General features: G+C 35.6%; 1 protein-coding gene and 1 long non-coding RNA gene across 2 annotated transcripts; both read right to left on the bottom strand.

Moving 5' to 3' along the window:
• Positions 1-3,936: 3,936 nt before the first annotated feature.
• Positions 3,937-4,543, bottom strand: LOC144547513 (uncharacterized). Its single transcript, XR_013509092.1, has 3 exons — positions 4,466-4,543; positions 4,273-4,352; positions 3,937-4,024 (listed from the first exon to the last, which is right to left on the bottom strand). It is a non-coding gene; the product is annotated as an uncharacterized LOC144547513 (long non-coding RNA).
• Positions 4,544-4,934: 391 nt separating this feature from the next.
• LOC144547208 (WD-40 repeat-containing protein MSI4-like) lies at positions 4,935-6,648 on the bottom strand. Its single transcript, XM_078295797.1, has 9 exons — positions 6,589-6,648; positions 6,407-6,469; positions 6,247-6,312; positions 6,089-6,163; positions 5,903-5,978; positions 5,666-5,810; positions 5,489-5,570; positions 5,148-5,221; positions 4,935-5,052 (listed from the first exon to the last, which is right to left on the bottom strand). Exons 1-9 carry the CDS (start codon positions 6,646-6,648, stop codon positions 4,935-4,937), a joined length of 759 nt encoding a protein of 252 aa, XP_078151923.1.
• Between the last annotated feature and the right edge of the window lie 15,289 nt (positions 6,649-21,937).

Genomic DNA, 21,937 nt, shown 5'->3' with positions numbered 1-21,937 from the left:
GTTTTTAATATTAATAAAAATTTCAGAACACATTTTCCCACCTTAATACACGATATCAGTAAAAAAAAAAAATGGGTTGAAGTAATCATTAATAATTTTGAGATTTTTAAAATTTGATATTTTTTTAAGAGTGAGTCTATGGTACTATGCATATTACGATTTGACATCGTGCTACGGCTCTATATTCGAGTTTTCAAATCCTAATGGTCGATCCGAACCGTTCATCTTGTTCTCCATATTAATATGTGTTTGGAGACCAAATTTTACATTTTTTGAAATTTTTTTACTATTTTTTGAAATTTATTGAAAATCACTGTTTTTGGATGGTCCAGAATTTTCAGATCAAGTGATTTTCTAAATATCTAAAAAAATAGTAAAAAAATTTCAAAAAATGTAAAATTTGGTCTCCAAACACATATTAATATGGAAAACAAGATGAACGGTTCGGATCGACCGTTAGGATTTGAAAACTCAAATATAGAGCCGTAGCATAGTAACAACCCGTGATATGCATAGTACCATAGACTCACTCTTTTTTTAATATTAATAAAAATTTCGGAACACATTTTCCCACCGTATACGATATCAGTAAAAAAAAATGGGGCTTATTCAAGTACATTAATTATTTTAGAGTTCACAAATGCACAGTATCCAAAATAAATCTATTTGTCGTGACAAATGAGAAGAACTAATAAGGTGTTTTGAAGTTCACTAAGCTAAGCTATTTGGTGAACTTAAATCTTCTGTCGTCAGATTGTGTTAAGATCTGTACCGATTTGATCTGATGGTGCGCAGAAACGGGCATTGAACTTCTCTCTCCGTCGTGTTCTTACCTGGTTAACCCCCTTCCCTTCGTCTCTTCTCCTCTCGCGTTCTCTCTCCGCTGTGTCTGTCATGTCCCGGGTCAGGAGTGACCCGTTTCAATTCTTATTTTGACTCAGTCAAACTCACGTTGGGGAAGAAAGGAGATTTGGGTAGTTCGGTCGGGAAGAAAGCGAGACCGGGTAGGGAATTAATTGAATCCGTTAGTACTGACAAGGGGACCCGCTATTTAATTCTTTTGTAAACAACTTAGCCTATATAAGGCAGTGTTTTGTAACAGTTCAAAGGACAATGAATAAGGAATTGAATAAGAATTTATAAGTTTCTACCAATCGTTTTCTATTTATCGTTCTTATTTACTAGTTTCTGTTGTATCCAATTTACCAGTTCAACCGTTTGAGTTGTGGGTCGTTACAGTGTCCGTCAACCTCTTCCTTCGCCCCGCCTTCGCAGCGTGCTGCAGCTCGTGTCGCTCATCGCTCTTAAAAACGGTTGTCGCTTCCCCTTCTCTGTGCACGCTTGTTGCTCCCTCCCTCGATCGGTCTCTCAAACTCGTTGAGACGCTGACAACCGCGCCTCCGCACGCTCCGCTTCAGCAGGTAACCTTTCGAAGAACTTGGTTTTTATTTTTGTTTAAAACAAAATCAAGAATTTTTGTTTAATCTTTCCCTTTCCCGAACCATTTTCTTTAATTTCTCTTCCATCTCCAAGACACCAAGTCGTAACTTCACTTTGCTAATTAGTTACTGATTTTAATATGTTTAATTCCACAACTAATCTCCTCTCTCCACTGCATGTTCACTGCTCCATACACGAGGTAATAAATAAATTAATTTGTTATCTTTGTTATGATGTTTTACAATTCGTCATCTCCTTTCTAATTGTTTGCTTGTTCAGGGAATCAGGTAATTTTGATTTAGGTGCATAGGTTGACTCTCATTTTTCTCTTGCTTTAGACATTTGGGGTCTAAAATTTAAGTGTATTAGAAGTGCAGGGAAATTTTGGAAGTTGGTGCGACATATTGTATTACAGAATGACTCGATCCAATATACATATTGTAAAATTGTGTACCAGTTGGCACCAAAGGAAAACACAAACATTCAATACACTTCTTTTGAACTGTTTTATAATGACTCCATTCTCATTGGAACACATGATCTCTCTCAATTTCTAATGGGTTACCAAATGGCAAGCTGAATTTAGCCATTGCTGTTAAGCTCACTTCTTTAAATATCCAATGAATGAGTTTTTGGAAATGACCAATATACTATGCTGGTTTGCCGTGAAATTATGACCAGCATCTGGATTAAACAAGTGAATCAGAATTTTCCAAAAGAGCTTCCTTGTTACCACTTGGCAGCTGCTGCCAAGGCTGAGAGAGAGAGAGAGAGACTTGACATATTCATTGAGAGTTATGTTAAAGTAGGGTTACATGATTCTTTTTTACTATTTTCCAATTTACAAATTCTAACAAATTACTTCTTCAGCAGATTTCTGATGTATTATACCTCTGCCTGAATTGCAAGGTTTGAAAACCCTGAAAGTGGCTTTCCATCAACCGAGAAAGGATGAGGTGTCAATCCACTCTATTAGGTTACTGAAAAGCAGCATTGTTGGAGACGTGCTAAACCATCTTAGATCAAAAGTAATCAAAGGACAATCACTTTTGTTCTTTGTATTTGAACTTTCTTTGTTTGCTTTTTATTGCAATTTTTTTATCAGAATAACATTACTATAGTACCATCTAATTGAGAACAGGTGATTACTAGTAATTTTATATTTAGACGTGACATGATTGTTGACCTATAAACTACCAACCTCCTAAGACCAATTTAGGTTGAAGGGAAGGAAAGCTAATGGTGGAAAAGGAAATATATATATTATCATTTGCTGTGGCACTATATCTTGCAGGATCTGCTATCATGGGACCGATTGGAATGGAATGTGCTGATTTTAACGGGGCCCTGGTTGTGGATGTGAGGCGCTGGGAGTGGTTACTGGTATGGTTCAGGGTATGGGGATAGAGTTATGTCGCAAGGATGGGGTTACTGGTACGGTTCCAGGGCAGGGAGAGGGGCCAGAGTTGCGGTGAATACCTACATTTAGTGCTGAACTCAGGATGTAGTTTGTAATTTTTAGTCTTTGAGGGTGTTTATTAATTAAGACTAGTAGCAGCAAATTCTCTTCTCATTTAGTAATTTTGATGTATGTTGTACTGTATGCTACAGGGTTGTAATTTGAACTTCCATTTATAATATGTATTGTTGACATGCTACTCAAAAAAACAATTAAAACTAATTGCCGATGTAGGTGTAGTGAAATTGAAATTGAAATTAATTTCATTTATACTCCGACATGTGCTTGAAATTGCTAATGAATTGCACCAATAGAGATGCTCTTAACAACACCCTAGTTTGCTCGTGACAATATGAAGAGTGAATGTCCGCCAAAAGCTAAAAAAGTGTAGCCTTTTAAATTCACGTGTTAAATAACGTGCTTCATGATCTGGTTTGACCACACTTATGATTATTTTTTTTAACATTATGATATTTTTTTTCAGCACAAAATTACAGACGAAGACTAGCATCGTACCATCCTGCCAAACAAGAAAATAAACTTCCCTGCCAATGCTGACAAGGCACGACCACATGGCTGTGAAACCATATATTATACAAAAAGATGAAGCACGAGAGATATCACATGACAAAAGAACCAACAAATAAACCCAAAAGGAGAACATTGTTGGAGGCCATTCAACAAAAACATGTCAGCTGTAAACTAAAACCCAAATATTTCTAAAAAATATAAAGCTGTCTTCTTTCAGGTTTTCTATTTAGAGGATTTTTTAAATTTTCTTTTAGGTTTTCTATATTTGGGTGGCGGGACCAATGTTTTCAGGTATTCCTTATATTGGATCAACTCAGCTTCAACCTCTTCTTCAGCATCTTCTTCCGGCCTATATAACATATCATTCATGCGCCAAATCTGTGCATCAACCAGATACATGTATTAAAATTGAGAACAGAATTCTGTGTGTATGTATGTGTGGCAGATCAGCAGTGTGTGCGTGTGTTTGAGAGAGAGAGAGAGAGAGAGAGTGCCTGTAAGGTACCGCCACCTATAGTACTGGTGGGATCATGAGATATGCTAGCAAGGGTCCAAGGTTCAGCAGGGTTCCAGTGGAAATCCACAATTCTGTCTCTGCATTTTATCCCAAATAAATGTTCATGCCATTCCAATATAACATTTTCGGAAAAGTAATTTGTTACATACCCTCCAATAAGACAAAAGAAGAGGAAAGGTATACAAAACTTAGCTCATTTTTTAACCAATCCAACTCATATATAATTGTTTAAAACTTGACTGAGAGTCGAAAGTTTTATAACAGGTAATAGTTCGGTTAAACTACCACAAATCAGGAATGGTATACAAAATATTAGTATCAGTACCTATGACCACCATGTTGAAAGAATGGACCGGAAGGTGCCGTCCTTGTCTTTGTTATTGCATTTTCATTGTTGTTCCCAACCTAAGTAAAAAAATTATTAATAACATGATTACAGCGGAGACCTACATAATGATATATAAATAAAATAATTGCAAGAAAAGAAGATAATTGCTAAGATAAATAAATTTGACAACCTTATTATGATCCCAGATGTTCAATATGCCAGCCTCACAAGCACTAGCAAACACAGATGCTCTGTCCGGACACCACTGTGGTACATAAAAAATATGGTCTTAATGTAAGGAAAAAGGGATCTGATATTCATATTTCCAGTGCTAACAATTATAATCGAATAGCTTTTGTATGTCATTTGCAAATAAAATAAAAATATTCAAACAATTAGCAGCAGAGATACAATCATACAATTCCCTTGAATTTTCATCGTATATGGCGCAGCCATGGCTTTCCCGGAAAACTGGCAACATTTAACAGAATATTCCAATAGAACAGTCTAATGTTATTTTTTTAAATAAATCACAAACTTTTGGGTCATTTGCAAAGTGAGAATGACTGGGTGTTTTCTTCGAAATGTGAAAACATTGCAGGTGCAGTTTGCAACTAATACAATCCAACAAAATAAGCACTAGGTGAGTAACAATTTAGTTATGCCTGGATGGAGATAAGAGGACCCTTGTGGCCTTCAAACACGTGAATTGGCCACACGACCCCACCAGCAATCAGCTTACGGCGATCAAGCAAACGCACAGTTTTATCAACAGATCTAAAACACATGAACAGTTTTATCAGCACATTCAAGCTGAGAAATAAAAACAATTCAGGTTCACATTTAGTTCAGAGAAAAGTCAGCTAATGTACCCAGTGAGAATAAGGTTCTCATTTTGTGCATTCCAGCTTACACAGTGAATATCAGCATTGTGTCCTTTCTCTACCTAACAAAATCGAATATATCAAAATAGCTCAGAATATTCCATAGTATTAATGGAAATCAAAGTTATACAGCATGCCATGACTTAATAGTGACCGTCATTGAAGATATAACTGAAATCATCATAATTAATGAGGCAAGTATTGTGTCCTTTAGAGGCATTTCCAGAGCGAAAAAGAGAGAAAGAGACTTTAACGATGGAAGTATTTCCAGAGTGAAAGAGAGAGAGAGAGAGAGAGAGAGAGAGAGAGAGAGAGAGAGAGAGAGAGACTTTAACAACAGGAGCATTTCCAGAGCGAACATCCCAAAGAATGAGGCGACAATCGTCACCGACGCTACAGAACTCCTGTGCACTAAACCATCATAAAGGAAAAGAAAATGAAATAATCAATTGTTGTCTTCAGAGTTCACCAAAGCCCTCCTGAAGATTATTTTATTACTTTAGTACCTAGAGGGGCAGAACTGAACATCTTCAACAATTGCATCATGCCCTTCAAATACCACACGAGGACCTAATTTGGGGCTGCCTTTTGTCGATCCCAGAGAAGTGATATGGTCTTGTATGCTCCACAGTACAACAGAGTTATCCCGCCCTGCATTTTTCAAAAAACTTTTTACATTTAGATTCTCAATGGAAGTTAAATAAGTATGACTTTCAAATTTTCAATTCTAAAAATGCATACACCTCCTGAAAGTACAAAGGGCTCAGTAGGGCACATGGCGAGTGCAAACTCAGCACCTTTTCCATGGCTTGTCAGTATCTGCATGCAAAATAAAATATTTTTATATATATTGGGTTAACAGTTGTTGAAAATAAATATCCTATGGTTATATGAACGCTTCAATTTTTTATATATATTGGATAACATACCAGATCAGGACGAGACGCAGGAGCTCCATTGACAGGAAGTCGATTTGGCTGAGCCTCCAAATCCCATAAAAGCACCTAAAATGAAAATGCGGCTTCATTATATATATGAAAAGTATTACGCGGCTACGCATGTAAAAAAAGCGATATATCATACAGACATTAGGACTGTTATTATGTGTTGCCACTATTGTACTCTTTTGAGGTAGCTCTCTAATTCTAGTGACCTGTAAATAGCAAGGAATTAGTTTTTCATTTTATCAGAGTGAAAGGTTTAAATATATTTTTCTTATCAAAAGAATGAGTTTTTTTGTTAGATACCTCCCCCGGATGTAATAGAGTCTTGTATCTCTTCACAAAAGGAGATTGTTCTTCTTCATTGAACTAAAGGGGAAATTTTAATGATAAAGTAAAGATAAAAGTTGTGTAGCATGGGCCAAATACTAGTAGAGATGTGGTAAATATATATGTGAGAATAGGAAAGATATATATTTGCAATCTACCTGAGAAATATCCTCAGCATTGTTAACTCTTGGTTTAACAACTTCACAATTTGTGATCATCAGAGTATGTGGGACAAAGCCATCAGTCTAAATGAAAAGAAAAGTATGAACAACAACAATAATGATAATAATAAATGAAAAAAGATTAAAAAAGTTTAAATCAGAGATGATAATTATTCAAATATTAAATATAAATTGGAGATCCTCTTTCCTCCTCAGAGAGATATAGACGCTGACAGTTTTTGTTTGTTCCTTGCTCAAACTGTGGACCCCATCTATAATAAAAAAAATCAGTAAGATTATATGTAATTTGCTGACTAAAAAAAAGGACTTGAATCAAAAGTCTTGTTGTTTGGCCTACATAAGATCAAATATCTACAATGTATCAGGGGAATAAATTTCCAAATACTGGAAACATAGGCGATTAGGCGTGTAAGTATAAAAGATCATTAATCTAAGATACATCACACATCTAATAGAACAGGGATAAGGACACTAATCCGACATATACCCTTGCAAATAAAACCTAAAAGATGGAAATACTTATGCAAGAATAAACTCCATTCAGATAGAGGTCCAACAAAAAATTGCACTCATTAGTCATTACTGATAAAAAATCTCAAATCAAGAACTTCAAGAAAATAGGATATTTGCACAAGGAGCTAAAACTGTAAAGAACTACTCTTCTAAACATCTATATAGTAAAAAAAAAAAAAACAGACTACACTAAATACTTGGGAAAAATTAAACTCAATTTCTGGAGGTCTTAGAAAAAAATGCACTCATACTCATAAAAAAACCACGAATCAGAATTCTAAGCAATTAGGAGATTTCAAGAAGGAACCCTACATGGCTACAACACAGCTTGCATTAAAAGTTTAAAAGTGTAAAGATCTAGACATTTATGCAATTTCTCCTCTAGAAATAAGAACAGACAAAACGGAGAACCAAAACCGCAAACTTACTGCATATTACCAAAAGCCTTAGCCATAAATCTAGCTTAACAAACACAGGTAGGGATAGATAAATGAAAATCGGATGTATGAGCATACCGACATGAGAAAGAAGGCCAAACGAGATTGTGGTTAGTGAACCAGTCGTAGATAACCGGTATATTAGATTTCCAATTCTCGTACCCTTCGTATTTGCTCAATGTTGCATTCGACCTTTCGCCTCTCTCCGTCATTTCTCTCCGTCTCTCTCAATCTCTCTCTTTCTCGCACTATTCGTGCTCTGTATTTTGTTTTGGGAAGAAAAAAATATGAAGTACCTCAAATTAATGCTCGTGAGTCGTGACATGCTGTAACAAATTAACAGACAGTGATAACAGAATCTCTTTAAGAAAATTAACTACCTGAGATTCGGCTGTATCATCCAATAATAGTAAGTGATATAAAACAAATAAAACAGGATGCACCGTATTACTGGCCCTATACAGAAATGGAAGCGAGCTTCTAAGAAAAGCCCCGCAAAAATGGAATAAAATAATTTCTTTTGACCCTGTTATAATTCGTTTTTGCAATGAACATCGTCTCGAGCGATGGACTGGGGTATATTGGGCCTTCTCTTTTGGACCCAATAATTTCACAATTTTGAAATATGGGCCCCGAAGTTATTGCCTGGTCGCTTCACTATACTTTGCCCCCAATACTTTTTTTATTTGCTTGGTTGAAATATGGGCCCCGCAAGCCGACGTTTGTCTAAAATTTAAAAAAAATGAAGGACATATTACAAAAACGTCAAAGCTAATATCTCGTTAAAACCGAAGCATTTTTGGTACGAGAAATCGACTGTGGAGTGTGGACCCTGCTAATCTGGTACTCTAGAGGCGGAACTATAAAATTTTGATAGAAGTGTTTGAAAATTAAAATGCACACAGCAGCTCGTTACTTTATGTGCAAAAATAAAGAACTTATAAGGGTTTTGCGAGGAAAGCTTGAGAGCGAAAAAAATAGCGATTTTTTTAACGATTGTGAGATTCATGTAAAAAAAAAAGACAAAAGGCAAATAAAAAAAAGACAAAAGAAAAAACAGAATAAAAAGTTGAAAAATAGATACTTTGGAGCACTCTAGTAGTGTCTCCATATAACACAATAAAAGGGCATTTACAACACTTAACACAACACAACAATTGAAGGGGTTTGGAGCACCCTTGTAGTGTCTCCGGATGGCAAGATAATAGGCCAGTTATAACCTAATACAACACTACATTTGAAGGTTTGGAGCACTCTTGTAGTGTCTTCATATAGCAAGATAATATGACATATACAACCCTAATACAACACTCTAATTGAAGGTGTTTGGAGCAATTTACTAGTGTCTTCTATTTGGCAAGATAATATGGCATTTACAACTCTAATTCAACACTCCAATTGAAATTTTTTGGAGCACTCTTGTAGTGACTCTATATAGCAAGATAATATGGCATTGACAACATTAATATAACACTCAAATTGAAGTTATTTGGAGCTCTCTAGTATTGTCTCCAGATGGCAGGGTAATTGGGCATTTACAACCCTAATACAACACTCCAATTGAAGGTGTATGGATCATTCTAATAATATCTCTTCTTGGCATGATAATAGGGAATTTACAACCCTGATACAACACTCCGATTAAAGGTGTTTGGAGCACTCTAGTAGTGACTCTATATAGCAAGATAATAGGGCATTTGCGGCACTAATACAACACCCAAATTGAATGTGTCTGGAGAACTATAGTTGTGTTTCCAGATGGCAAGATAATATGGCATTTACAACTCTAATACAACACTCCAATTGAAGGTGTTTGGATCACTCTAGCAGTTACCGTATATAGCAACATAATAGGGTGGTTACTATCCTAATACAACACTCCAAGTAATGGTGTTTGGAGCACTCTAGTAGTTTCTCCATATGACACGATAATAGGGCATTTACAACCCTAATACAGTACTCAAATTGAAGGTGTTTGGATCACTCAAGTAGTTACCCTATATAGCAACATAATACAACACTCCAATTGAAAGTGTTTGGAGCACTCTGATACTGTCTCCAGATGGCAAGAATATAGGGCATTTACAACTCTAATACAACACTCCAATTGAATGTGATTGGAGCACTCGAGTAGTGTCTCCATATGAAAAAATAATAAACCATTCACAACCCTAATACAATACTCCAATTGAAGGTATTTGGAGCACTCTAGTATTGATCCTATATTGCAAGATAAAAGGGCATTTACAGCTGTAATATAACACTACATTTGAAGGTGTTTGGATCACCCTTGTAGTGTCTCCATATAGCAAGATAATACGACATTTACAACCTTAATACAACACTCCAGTTGAAGGTGTTTGGAGTACTATTGTCTCTAGATGGCAAGTTAATAGGGCATTTGCAACCCTTATTCAAAAATCCAATTGAAGGTGTTTGGAGCACTCTAGTAGCGACTCTATATAGCAAGATAATAGGGCATTTACAACCATAATACAACACTCCAATGCAAGGTGTTTCGAGAACTCTTGTTGTGACTCTATATAGCATGATAATGTGGCATTTACAACCTTAATACCACACTCCAATTGATGGTGTTTGGAGCACTCGAGTAGTGTCTCCATATGACACGATAAAAGGGCATTTACAACACTTAACACAACACGCCAATTGAAAGGGTTTGGAGCACTCTTGTAGTGTCTCCATATAGCAAGATAATATGACATTTACAACTCTAATACAACACTCCAATTGAAAGTGTTTGGAGCACTCTTGTAGTGACTCTATATAACAAGATAATATGGCATTTGCAGCACTAATAGAACACTCCAATTGAATGTGTCTGGTGCACTATAATAGTGTCTCCAGATAGCAAGATAATAGGGCATTTACAATCCTAATACAATACCCCAATTGAATGTGTTTAGAGCACTCGAGTAGTGTCTCCATATGAAAAGATAATAGAGCATTTACAACCCTATTACAACACTCGAATTGATTGTATTTGGAGCACTCAAGTTGTGTCTCCAGATAGCATGATAATAGGGCATTTACAACTCTAATACAACAGTCCAATTGAATGTGTTTCCAGCACTCGAGTAGTGTCTCCATATGAAAAGATAATATGACATTTACAACTCTAATACAACACTCCTATTGAATATGTTTGGAGCACTCGAGTAGTGTCTCGATATGACAAGATAATATGACATTTACAACCCTAATACAACAATCCTATTGTAGGTGTTTGGAGCACTCTAGTTGTGTCTCCAAATGGCAAGACAATATGGCATTAACAACCCTCATAAAACACTATAATTGAAGGAGTTTGGAGCACTCTAGTAGTGACCCTATATAGCAAGATAATATGGCGTTTACAACCCTAATAAAACACACCAATTGATGGTGTTTGAAGCACTCTAGTAGTGTTTCTAGATAATAAGGTAACAGGGCATTTACAACTCTAATACAATACTCCAATTGAAAGTGTTTGGAGCACTATAGTAATGTCTCCATATGACAAGATAATAGGGCATTTAAAACCCTAAAACAACAATCCAATTGAAGGTTTTTGGAGTACTCTAGTATTGTCTCTATATGGCAAGATAATAGGGCATTTACGACCCTAATACAATAATCCAATTAAAGATCTTTTGAGCACTCGAGTAGTGTCTTTATATGGCAAGTTAATAAGGCATTTACAACCCTAATACAACACTCCAACTGAAGGTGTTTGGAGCACTCTAGTAGTGACTCTATTTAGCAAGATAATAGGGCATTTGCAAACCTAATACAACACTCCAATTAAAGGTGTTCGAAGCACTCTTATTGTGTCTCCAGATAACAATCTAATATGGCATTTACAACCCTAATACTACACTCCAATTGAATGTGTTTGGAGCACTCGAGTAGTGCCTCGATATGACAAGATAATAGGGTATTTACAACCCTAATACAACACCCAATTGAAGGTGTTTAGAGCACTTGAGTAGTGTCTCCATATGACAAGATAATAGGGCATGTACAACCCTAATAAAACACTACAATTGAAGGTGTTTGGAGCACTCTTGTAGTGTCCCTATAGGGCTACACAATAAGACATTTACAACCCTAATAAAACACTCCAATTGAAGCTGTTTGAAGCACTCGAGTAGTCTCCAGATAATAAGATAATAAGGCATTTACAACCCTAACACAATACTCAAATTGAAGGTGTTCGGAGCACTCTAGTTGTGTCTCCAGATAGCAACAAAATATGGCATTTACAACCCTAATACTACACTTCAATTGAATGTGTTTGGAGCACTCGAGTAGTGCCTCGATATGACAAGATAATAGGGCATTTACAACCCAAATACAACACCCCAATTGAAGGTGTTTGGAATACTATAGTTGTGTCTCTAGATGGCTAAACAATATGGCTTTTTCAACCCCAATACAATACTCCAATTGAAGGTGTTCGGAGCACCCTGGTATTGACTCTATATGGCAAAATAATAGGGCATTTACAACCCTTATACAACATTCCAATTGAATGTGTGTGGAGCACCCTTTTGGTTACTCTATATGGCAAGATAATATGACATTTACAACCTGAATACAACACTCCAATTGAATGTGTTTGAAACACTTTAGTAATGTCTCCAAATGTCAAGATAATTGTGCATTTGAAATCCTAATACAACACTCCAATTGAAGGTGTTTAGAGAACTCTGGTTGTGTCTCTAGATAGCAAGATAACATGGCATTTACAACCCTAATACAACCTTTAATTAAAGGTGTTTGGAGCACTCTAATAGTGACTCTATATAGCAAGATAAATGGGCGTTTGCAACCCTAATACAACACTCCAATTGAAGGTGTTCGGAGCACTCTAGTTGTGGCTCCAGATAGCAACATAACATGACATTTACAACCCTAATACAACACTCCAATTGAATGTGTTTGGAGCACTCGAGTAGTGTCTCGATATAACAAGACAATAGGGCATTCACAACCCTAATACAACACTCCTATTGAAGGTGTTTGGAGCACTCTAGTTGTGTCTCCAGATGGCAAGATAATATGGTATTTACAACCCTAATAGAACACTCCAATTGAATGTGTTTGGAGCAGTCTTTTTGTGACTCTATATCGCATGATAATATGACATTTACATCCTTAATACAACACTCCAATTGAATGTGTTTCAAGCACTTTAGAAATGTAGAGATTGATACCAAGGCTTTGGTATTTATAGGCTTACTGGACGTATTAGGGAAGACGGGGATGAGTTCTGGAGTTATTGGTACTTGGAGTCCAAGTTTTTCTATAATTGTCATTCCTTCTGAAAACTGCAGTCTGTGCGGTTTAGGTCAAACCGCACATGGATCTGCTGAACCGCGTAGACTCATCGATCTTTTGTATTTTGGCTACAGAATTGTCATCCGAGCTCCGATTGAGTTGATTCAAATTGGGTTGGAAACTAGACAATGAGATCTACAACTTTCATGAAGGATTGGAGTTCAAATTCGAAATATACTGGTCTCGAGAAGTGATCCAAAGTCAATGTACTATATGTATTTCTGTGCGAATGGTTTCTTCAATAGCGCGCGGTTTGGGCGTGCGGTTTGGCTCATCTATGCGCTATCGAGAACCTTCGAATTCTTGCTCTAGTTCCTTGCTTCACTTGCATGCGGTTTGCATCCAAGCTGTACAACATATGCTTAGTGTCCGAAATGCTTTTTGTTTTATCCCTATTTTATGAAGGATTTCATGATGCGGCAAGGCAATAAATTCAAAAATTTAACCTTCTTACAAGCATCTACGGATCTACTTTATTATGCTAATTTTATTAGAGCAATTCAAATGTATGCAAATGGATATCTACTCATTCATTAATCACAAATCTATTTAATAAAGGTGATTTGGATATACCTCTACCAAATGTCAATTTGGTTAATAGAGAGAAGTCGAATTCTCTTCTAGATCTCTTTGATACCTTCGTTTGTCGAAACGGCCTCCTAGTGTTCACCTTGAACTAAACAAGGATTAGAAAGACCTTGCTAGAGATCTTAATCTAATCTAATCTTAGAACCTAGTTAATAACCCTTCTTGTTCTTCTAATAATTTCTCACTAGAGAAACCAATAATATGAGAGGAAGAGAGATGGCGGCTAGGAGGGAGAAGAAGAGAAGGAAATAAATTTTCAGAAAATTTCTTGCTTGCTTACACATGAATACCTTCTCTACCTCTCCTTATATACAAATATACTAGGGTTTCCATTGTGTAACCTTCCTAGTATAATTCTCCTTATTAAAAGAGCCAACCCTAGCCGCTGCTACAGTGCGCGCTACAGTAACTGCCTCAACTCATATTCATTTTGGGTTTTAATAAACTTATGTTATAACAATGTTTTGCACATTATTAATTATGTGTCATGTATATTATACTATATAATATGCACCATTATACCAAATAATATATATGCACACTTCTCATAAATTTATCTTCGTTCTAAGCAGTCATGATATTTATTTATCACATGTATATTATTTCATGTCATATGAAACAATATACATCATATAAATAAAATATCCTTCTTGTTTCTCGTTCAGTTGGTGTGACCTATATGGAGGATCTGTGTTATGTTGGCAATGGCATAAAACATTTTATTACCATAAACTATAAGCGGTATTCTAGCTATACATTATAGTTACCCAAATAACATAGATGTAAAGTATCCTTTTTACAATACATGATCCTTTAAAGTAACGTTACAAATAACATTACTTGTGTCCATTCCTTGCCACATGATATTATGAATAATATACAAAGTCGGACTGTGTCATCTTCGTATTATATTTGTTTCTTGGTCTCTTAAGTAAATTATAAAAATATAACTGCACTTCAGTTATATTGCATGCATTATAATTATACTTTACCAAGGGGCCCATAAAATATCATCACTCATTATAAATGAGGGGCAATGATACTATTGACATATAACTTTCTCCCGCACAAGTTATATACAAGGAACTAATATTTTTATCACCACTTATGATAAGCAGCTTTTAACACTAATTACATTATATACTTCTCATGTGAAAAAGAAATATATCTCATATCTTAGAATTCCGAGACACAATGAAAATATTAATGACACTAACATAACCCATATAATATTTTCATTCGTTAGGTCTGTTCAATATATGAAACCTTTCATATACTCATGTTATTAAACGATAAGCCTTTATCAACATTTATAGAACTACAATGTACTTTAATCAACATGACAAACTTATCATGGTATATTAGTGTTCCATGCTAATAACCAAGTTTGTGAACATTTTAGAGATTTATGTTTGTCATCATATAGAGTTCTATGGTTCAAGACCAAGAGCATCTTCTTGAACACTTCTAAAGATAAACATAAATTTCATGGAACAAAATGCATGTAGCATCCAATTCATAAACATAACATATAAAAGTGATCAACATAAGATAACTTTTAGAATACATATCTAACATTTTAGACCTAAAAATAATATGAATCTGCAATTTTTCAGAATTAGGGTAAAATGACAAAAGTAATCTAATTCTATAGAAAATGAGTAATCGTAATAAGATAAATAGCAATATTTTAGGTTAGGTAATAAGAAAAATAACGACTTATTTCACCCCTATCAAAACACAGCGCTGCATTGCGAAAATCAGGAGCTAAATGGCCTTCGTCACCACAACGAAAACAAACAGGGTGATTTGGGGAAGACAAAGCGCGCAAGGCCTCAAGTTTTTGTCTTATACGCACTGATCGATGATTTCGATCGTCTCTAATACGCATATCTCCTTGTTTTTTCTAGTATGAAGATTTCTTTGTTTGAATCGGTGCGATGCAATGATGTCCTCTGCACGCAAGAACATCTTTGTACGGATGTGGCGATTTTGAATTGACTGAGGCCTTCGAATCTTCTGTAGCCAGACTCGTGGCTTTCCCGTCATTATTGTTTCCATCAATCAACACAATTGGGCTGAGATTATGAGGCTGGATTCTGTTATGTGTTGGATTGGAACGAAGTGCTACGAGAATTTGTGAGAGCATAGCTTCTAACTGAGCTAGCGAGACAAATTGATTACTGAGATCCAGATCCGCCATTATTGAGTGGATTTAGGCAACAAATAAACTAGCCTCCAATTGTACAACTGTTCAACTATTTTTGGTACATAGCTTGATTCATGTAACGGCTAGTGAATCTTTATAATTAGGGCACAATTAGGGTGTAAATTACAGCATAGGTAATTTAGGAAATAGCCCAACGGCTAGTTAGAATTTTAGGCTATATATACTCATGTATAAACTATGTAAAAATATAGAACAAATTAATAAGAACAATTGTTCATCATTTCTCTTCTTTTCCTCTAAATTCAACATGGTATCAGAGCAGAAATAAATCCTACTTCATAAATCGTGTCAAAAGAGAGATAGGGTCAAGAGCAACCGAGAGCCAAGAGAACCTTTTCCTAAGCACAAAAGATCAACCAACAATAAAAATTCCACAATCTCTGTCAATCCATTCTTAGCAGCAACAAACCACAAAAGGCCAAAAATATATATATACATACACCAATCTGTTCTCATCAGCTTGCATCTGTTCTTACCAGTCACCAGAAGGCTTGTTCAAAAAAAAAAATTCAAATTAGCCCCTGTTGTAACCGGCAACCATTTTACCAGAAAACAAATCCGAATAACCATTTCTTACTTCTTACCAAGAAAAACCAGAAAACTGTGCGAAAGATCAGCAACCAAATTAAAAAAAATAACCTTCATAGCCTGAAACCCTTACGAGCACCAGTTCAACATGAATCTTCAATAATCAGAAGGATCCGAGAACAATCGAGGTTTCAAGGCACAACACTGAAACCCTAACCCTAACTTTCAATCAACGGCAAGAAGGGGAGTACCCAACAATCTCGACAAATGCGACCACTGCAAGAAGCAGGGTCATAATCACGACGGCTGCTGGCATCTCCACCCTCATCTTCGACCTGATCGGTACAAAGGAGAGAAAGAGGTATGTGATGGCGGTGTGCGAAAAGAAAAGAAGTTAAGAAAGTTCAGGTCAGGGGCTAAAATATGCTATGGTGAAGAAATCAGATCCGAACAAGTTGATCACAATCCATCCAACAACATAGGATCTTCTGTGGCGCTCACTAAGCAGTTGACCCAGTTGTTGGCTCAATTAAATAGTTTGTTGCAGCAACAAACTTCAGGTTTCGTACCCTCTAAATTCACGTTTAATTCTTTTAAAATTGATAATAATTTTAAATATGCAAATATGTGTCATAACACCAGTAAATGGATTATTGATTCGGGTGCAACTGACCATATGACATGAGACCCAACCAAATTAGAAAATATTACACAAAATAAAGACCCTCAACATGTGATTGTTGCAAATGGAAATAAGGTCCAAATTCAAGGTGTTGGTGCAACCAAATTTCTTACAAAAAATGTAAATGATATTTTGTATTTACCAGACTTTAACTCAAACTTATTATCGATTAGTAAAATAACCCAAGAGTTGAATTGCAATGTCATATTCTCACCAAATAAAGTGACCCTTCAAGATCGATCATCAGGGAATACAATTGGTGAGGGATTTTTGAAAAATGGTCTTTATTACCTTGAAGAAAATAACAATAAATGTCTCGTGTCATTAAATTCAGTAGATCGTGACAAATTGTTACACCGACGATTTGGTCATCCATGTGATCAAGTTTTAAATAAACTTTTTTGTTGTAATTTAGATTCAAAAAATTGTGATGTGTGTAGTCAAAACAAACAAGATTACCATTTTCCTCATCCACCAATATGTCAAAAAAATGTTTTGACTTAATTTATTCTGATGTTTGGGGGCCAGCTCCTGTCAATTCTTGTAATCATTTTAAATATTTTGTTACATTTATTGATGATTTTTCTCGTACAACTTGGATTTATCTTTTAAAAGGAAAAAAATGAAGTCTTTTCATATTTTCAAGAGTTCTATAATTTTGTCGAAAATCAATACAATGCAAACATTAAAAATTTTAGGTCTGATAATGGTACATAATATATAAACAAAAATTTCTAGGAATTCTTTAAACAAAAAGGAATTTTACATCAAACCACATGCATTAATACACCCGAACAAAATGGAGTTTCAGAAAGAAAAAATAGACATTTACTTGAAGTTACTAGATCACTCCTTTTTCGAACTAACGTTCCAAAAACTTATTGGTCAGATGCGGTGTTAATAGCAACTTATCTTTTAAATAGATTACCAAGTGCTAGACTTAAAAATATGAGTCCCTTAGAAATTCTTAAAGGTAGAAAAATTGATCTTAGTCATATTAGAGTATTTGGGTGCTCTTGTTTTGTACATATAAAAAGTCAAGACAAGTTAGATAGAAATTCTATTAAAGCCATTTTTGTGGGATATTCCTCAGAAAAGAAAGGATATAAGTGTTATGATCCAAAAAATCATAAATTGTATATCTCACGAGATGTGTCATTCTTTGAAAATGAACCTTATTATCAAACAAATGAACAAGAAAATGCAGAAAATCAACCAATTTTATTATCTCCAAATAATTTTATGTTTCCTGAAGAAATAAATCAAGAACAGGTTGAACAAGTGGAAGAAGATCAAACTGATGAAACAAGTGCAATCCATTCAGGGGGAGAAGATGAAGAAAATGAGTCAAGTGAAGAATCAACCCAAGAAGAGATTCAAAATGACTCAAGTGAAGAACCAACTCAAGAAGAATCTGGCTTGAGAAGATCAGTAAGACAAACACAACCTCCCATCAAACTAAAGGATTATGTATCCCATCAGGTGATGTACCCAATTCAAGATTATATTTCCTATAAGAAGGTATCTCCTACATACCGAGCCTACTTGGGTAACATTAGTAACCAAACCGAACCAACAAATTTTAATGAAGCAAATCAAAGTTTGTTTTGGTGTAAGGCTATGAAAGAAGAACTTCAAGCCTTAGAAAAAAATAATACATGGGATATTCATTTACCAAAAAATAAAAAGACCGTAGGTAGCAAATGGGTATACAAAATCAAATATAATTGTGATGGTACAGTTGAAAGGTACAAACCTAGGTTAGTGGCCAAATGATACACCCAAACCTATGGTATTGACTATCAAGAGACCTTTGCACCAGTAGCAAAAATGAATACAGTTAGAATTTTGCTATCGGTGGCCACCAACTTGGGTTGGGATTTGTTCCAAATGGACGTAAAAAATATATTTTTTCAAGGAACTTTGAAAGAAGAAGTCTATATGACCCTTCCCCCAGGTCACAAAAATGCATCAGACCCAACCCTGGTGTGTAAGTTAAAGAAAACAATTTATGATTTAAAGCAATCACCAAGAGCATGGTATGCCAAGTTAAGTCTTTCTCTTTTAAAAATTAATTTTCATAAAAGCACAGCTGATTCCTCTATGTTTGTTAAACATTCACAAAATTGCACTATTATTATTCTTGTCTATATAGATGATATTATCGTCATTGGAAATAATAATGAGGAAATTAAAAGGGTTAAACAATATTTGAAGGAAGAATTTGATATCAAGGATCTTGAAAAACTTTAATATTTTCTTGGAATAGAAATAGCTCACTCAAGTAAATGCTTATTTTTATCCCAAAGGAAATATGTCCTTGACCTGTTGAAAGAAACTGGTAAAATGGGAGCTAAACCAGCCAATACTCCAATGGAAACCAATATTAAACTTGGAATTGAAGATGGTGAACCACTACCTGACATAGGACAATATCAAAGGTTGGCAGGCAAGTTAATTTACCTTACAGTTACCAGACCTGACATTGCCTTTGCAGTTAGTGTTATAAGCCAATTCATGCATGCTCCACACACTAGTCACTTGAGTGCAATTGATAGAATACTAAGATATCTGAAAGGCACTCCAGGTCAAGGAATTTGGATGAAGAAAAATTATTCTAACGATGTGGTTGGTTTTTCTGATGCAGATTGGGCCGATAGCTATGACAGAAAATCAACCACAAGTTTTTGTACCTTTGTAGGAGGCAACTTGGTCACATGGAAGAACAAGAAGCAGAATGTTGTGGCAAGATCAAGTGCGAAAGCAGAATATCGTGCCATGGCATCTACTGCAAGTGAGCTCATATGGATCAAACAGCTACTTAGAGACATGAAGATAGAACATACAGGAGCAATGCAAATGTACTGTGACAATCAAGCTGCACGACATATTGCATCGAATCCAGTGTTTCATGAAAGAACAAAACACATAGAGGTTGACTGCCAATTTGTCAGGGAAAAAGTACAGTCAGGAGAAATAGAAACTTCATTCGTAAGAAGCAAAGAACAACTGGCAGATATCTTCACCAAAACACTCGACAAGGCCAGTCATCTAAACATACTTGGCAAGCTGGGCTCAATCAATTTATTTGAACCCAACTTGAGAGGGAGTATTGAAGAATAAATATCATTAGCCTCAGAATATTCATCAATGGCAGTTTTAGGCAACAAATAAACTAGCCTCCAATTGTACAACTGTTCAACTATTTTTGGTACATAGCTTGATTCATGTAACGGCTAGTGAATCTTTATAATTAGGGTGTAAATTACAGCATAGGTAATTTAGGAAATAGCCCAACGACTAGTTAGAATTTTAGGCTATATATACTCATGTATAGACTATGTAAAAATATAGAACAAATTAATAAGAACAATTGTTCATCATTTCTCTTCTTTTCCTCTAAATTCAATACTCACCTTTTTCTTTTGAGAGTGTAGTCTTAGGGTTGTAAATGTCATATTATGTTGTTATCTGGAGACACAATTAGAGTGCTCCGAACACCTTCAACTGCAGTGTTGTATCAGGGTTGCAAATGCCCTATTATCTTGCTAAATAGTCACTACTAGAGTGCTCCAAACACCTTCAGTTGGAGTGTTGTATTAGGGTTGTAAATGCCTTATTATCTTGCCATATAGATAGACTACTCGAGTGCTCAAAAGATATTTAATTGGAGTGTTGTATTAGGGTTGTAAATGCCCTATTATCTTGTCATATGGAGACAGTACTAGAGTGCTCCAAACACCTTCAATTGGAGTATTGTATTAGGGTTGTAAATTCCCTATTACCTTATTATCTAGAGACACTACTAGACTGCTTCAAACACCTTCAATTAGTCTGTTTTATTAGGGTTGTAAACGCCATATTATCATGCTATATAGGGTCAATACTAGAGTGCTCCAGACACCTTCAATTAGAGTGTTTTATTATGGTTGTAAATGTCATACTGTCTTGACATTTGGAGACATAAATAGAGTGCTCGAAACGCCTACAATAGGATTGTTGTATTAGGGTTGTAAATGTCATATTATCTTGTCATAAGGAGACACTACTCCAGTGCTCCAAACACATTCAATTGGAGTGTTGTTTTAGAGTTGTAAATGTCATATTATCTTGTCATATCGAGGCACTACTCGAGTTCTCCAAAAACATTCAAGTGGAGTGTTGTATTAGAGTTGTAAATGCCCTATTATCTTGTCATACCGAGGCACTACTCGAGTGCTCCAAACACATTCAATTGGAGTGTTGTTTTAGAGTTGTAAATGCCCTATTATCTTGTCATATCGAGGCACCAAATCGAGTGCTCCAAACACATTCAATTGGAGTGTTGTTTTAGAGTTGTAAATGCCCTATTATCTTGTCATATCGAGGCACTACTCGAGTGCTCCAAACACATTCAATTGGAGTGTTGTATTAGAGTTGTAAATGCCCTATTATCTTGTTATATCGAGGCACTACTCGAGTGCTCCAAACACATTCAATTGGAGCGTAGTATTAGGGTTGTAAATGCCATATTACGTTGTTATCTGGAGACACAATTAGTGCTCCGAACACCTTCAATTGGAGTGTTGTATTAGGGTTGCAAATTCATTATTATTTTGCTAAATAGAGTCACTACTAGGGTGCTCCAAACACCTTCAGTTGGAGTGTTGTATTGGGGTTGTAAATGCCTTATTATCTTGCCATATAGAGACACTACTCGAGTGCTCCAAAGATCTTTAATTAGAGTGTTGAATTTGGGTTGTAGATGCCCTATTATCTTGCCATATAGAGACAATACTGGAGTACTCCAAACACCTTCAATTGGAGTGTTGTTTTATTGTTGTAAATGCCCTATTATCTTGTCATATGGAGACACTACTAGAGTGCTCCAAACACCTTCAATTGGAGTATTGTATTAGGGTTGTAAATGCCCTATTACCTTATTATCTAGACACAATACTAGAGTGCTTCAAACACCTTCAATTGGTGTGTTTTATTAGGGTTGTAAATGCCATATTGTCTTGC

This window comes from Carex rostrata, chromosome 31, assembly GCF_964058835.1.
Source record: "Carex rostrata chromosome 31, lpCarRost1.2, whole genome shotgun sequence".
In the NCBI taxonomy this organism is placed as follows: Eukaryota; Viridiplantae; Streptophyta; class Magnoliopsida; order Poales; family Cyperaceae; genus Carex; species Carex rostrata.
This window is presented reverse-complemented; position numbering and strand designations above follow the sequence as displayed.

Excerpts from the sequence above, each read along its gene's own strand:
- LOC144547208 (XM_078295797.1), bottom strand. The coding sequence starts at position 6,648 with ATGATCACAAATTGTGAAGTTGTTAAACCAAGAGTTAACAATGCTGAG. Across the intron at positions 6,313-6,406 it reads CTCTATTACATCCGGGGGAG|GTCACTAGAATTAGAGAGCT; the intron begins GTATCTAACAAA and ends TGCTATTTACAG. Across the intron at positions 5,222-5,488 it reads GAAATGCTCCTGTTGTTAAA|GTAGAGAAAGGACACAATGC; the intron begins GTCTCTCTCTCT and ends CGATTTTGTTAG.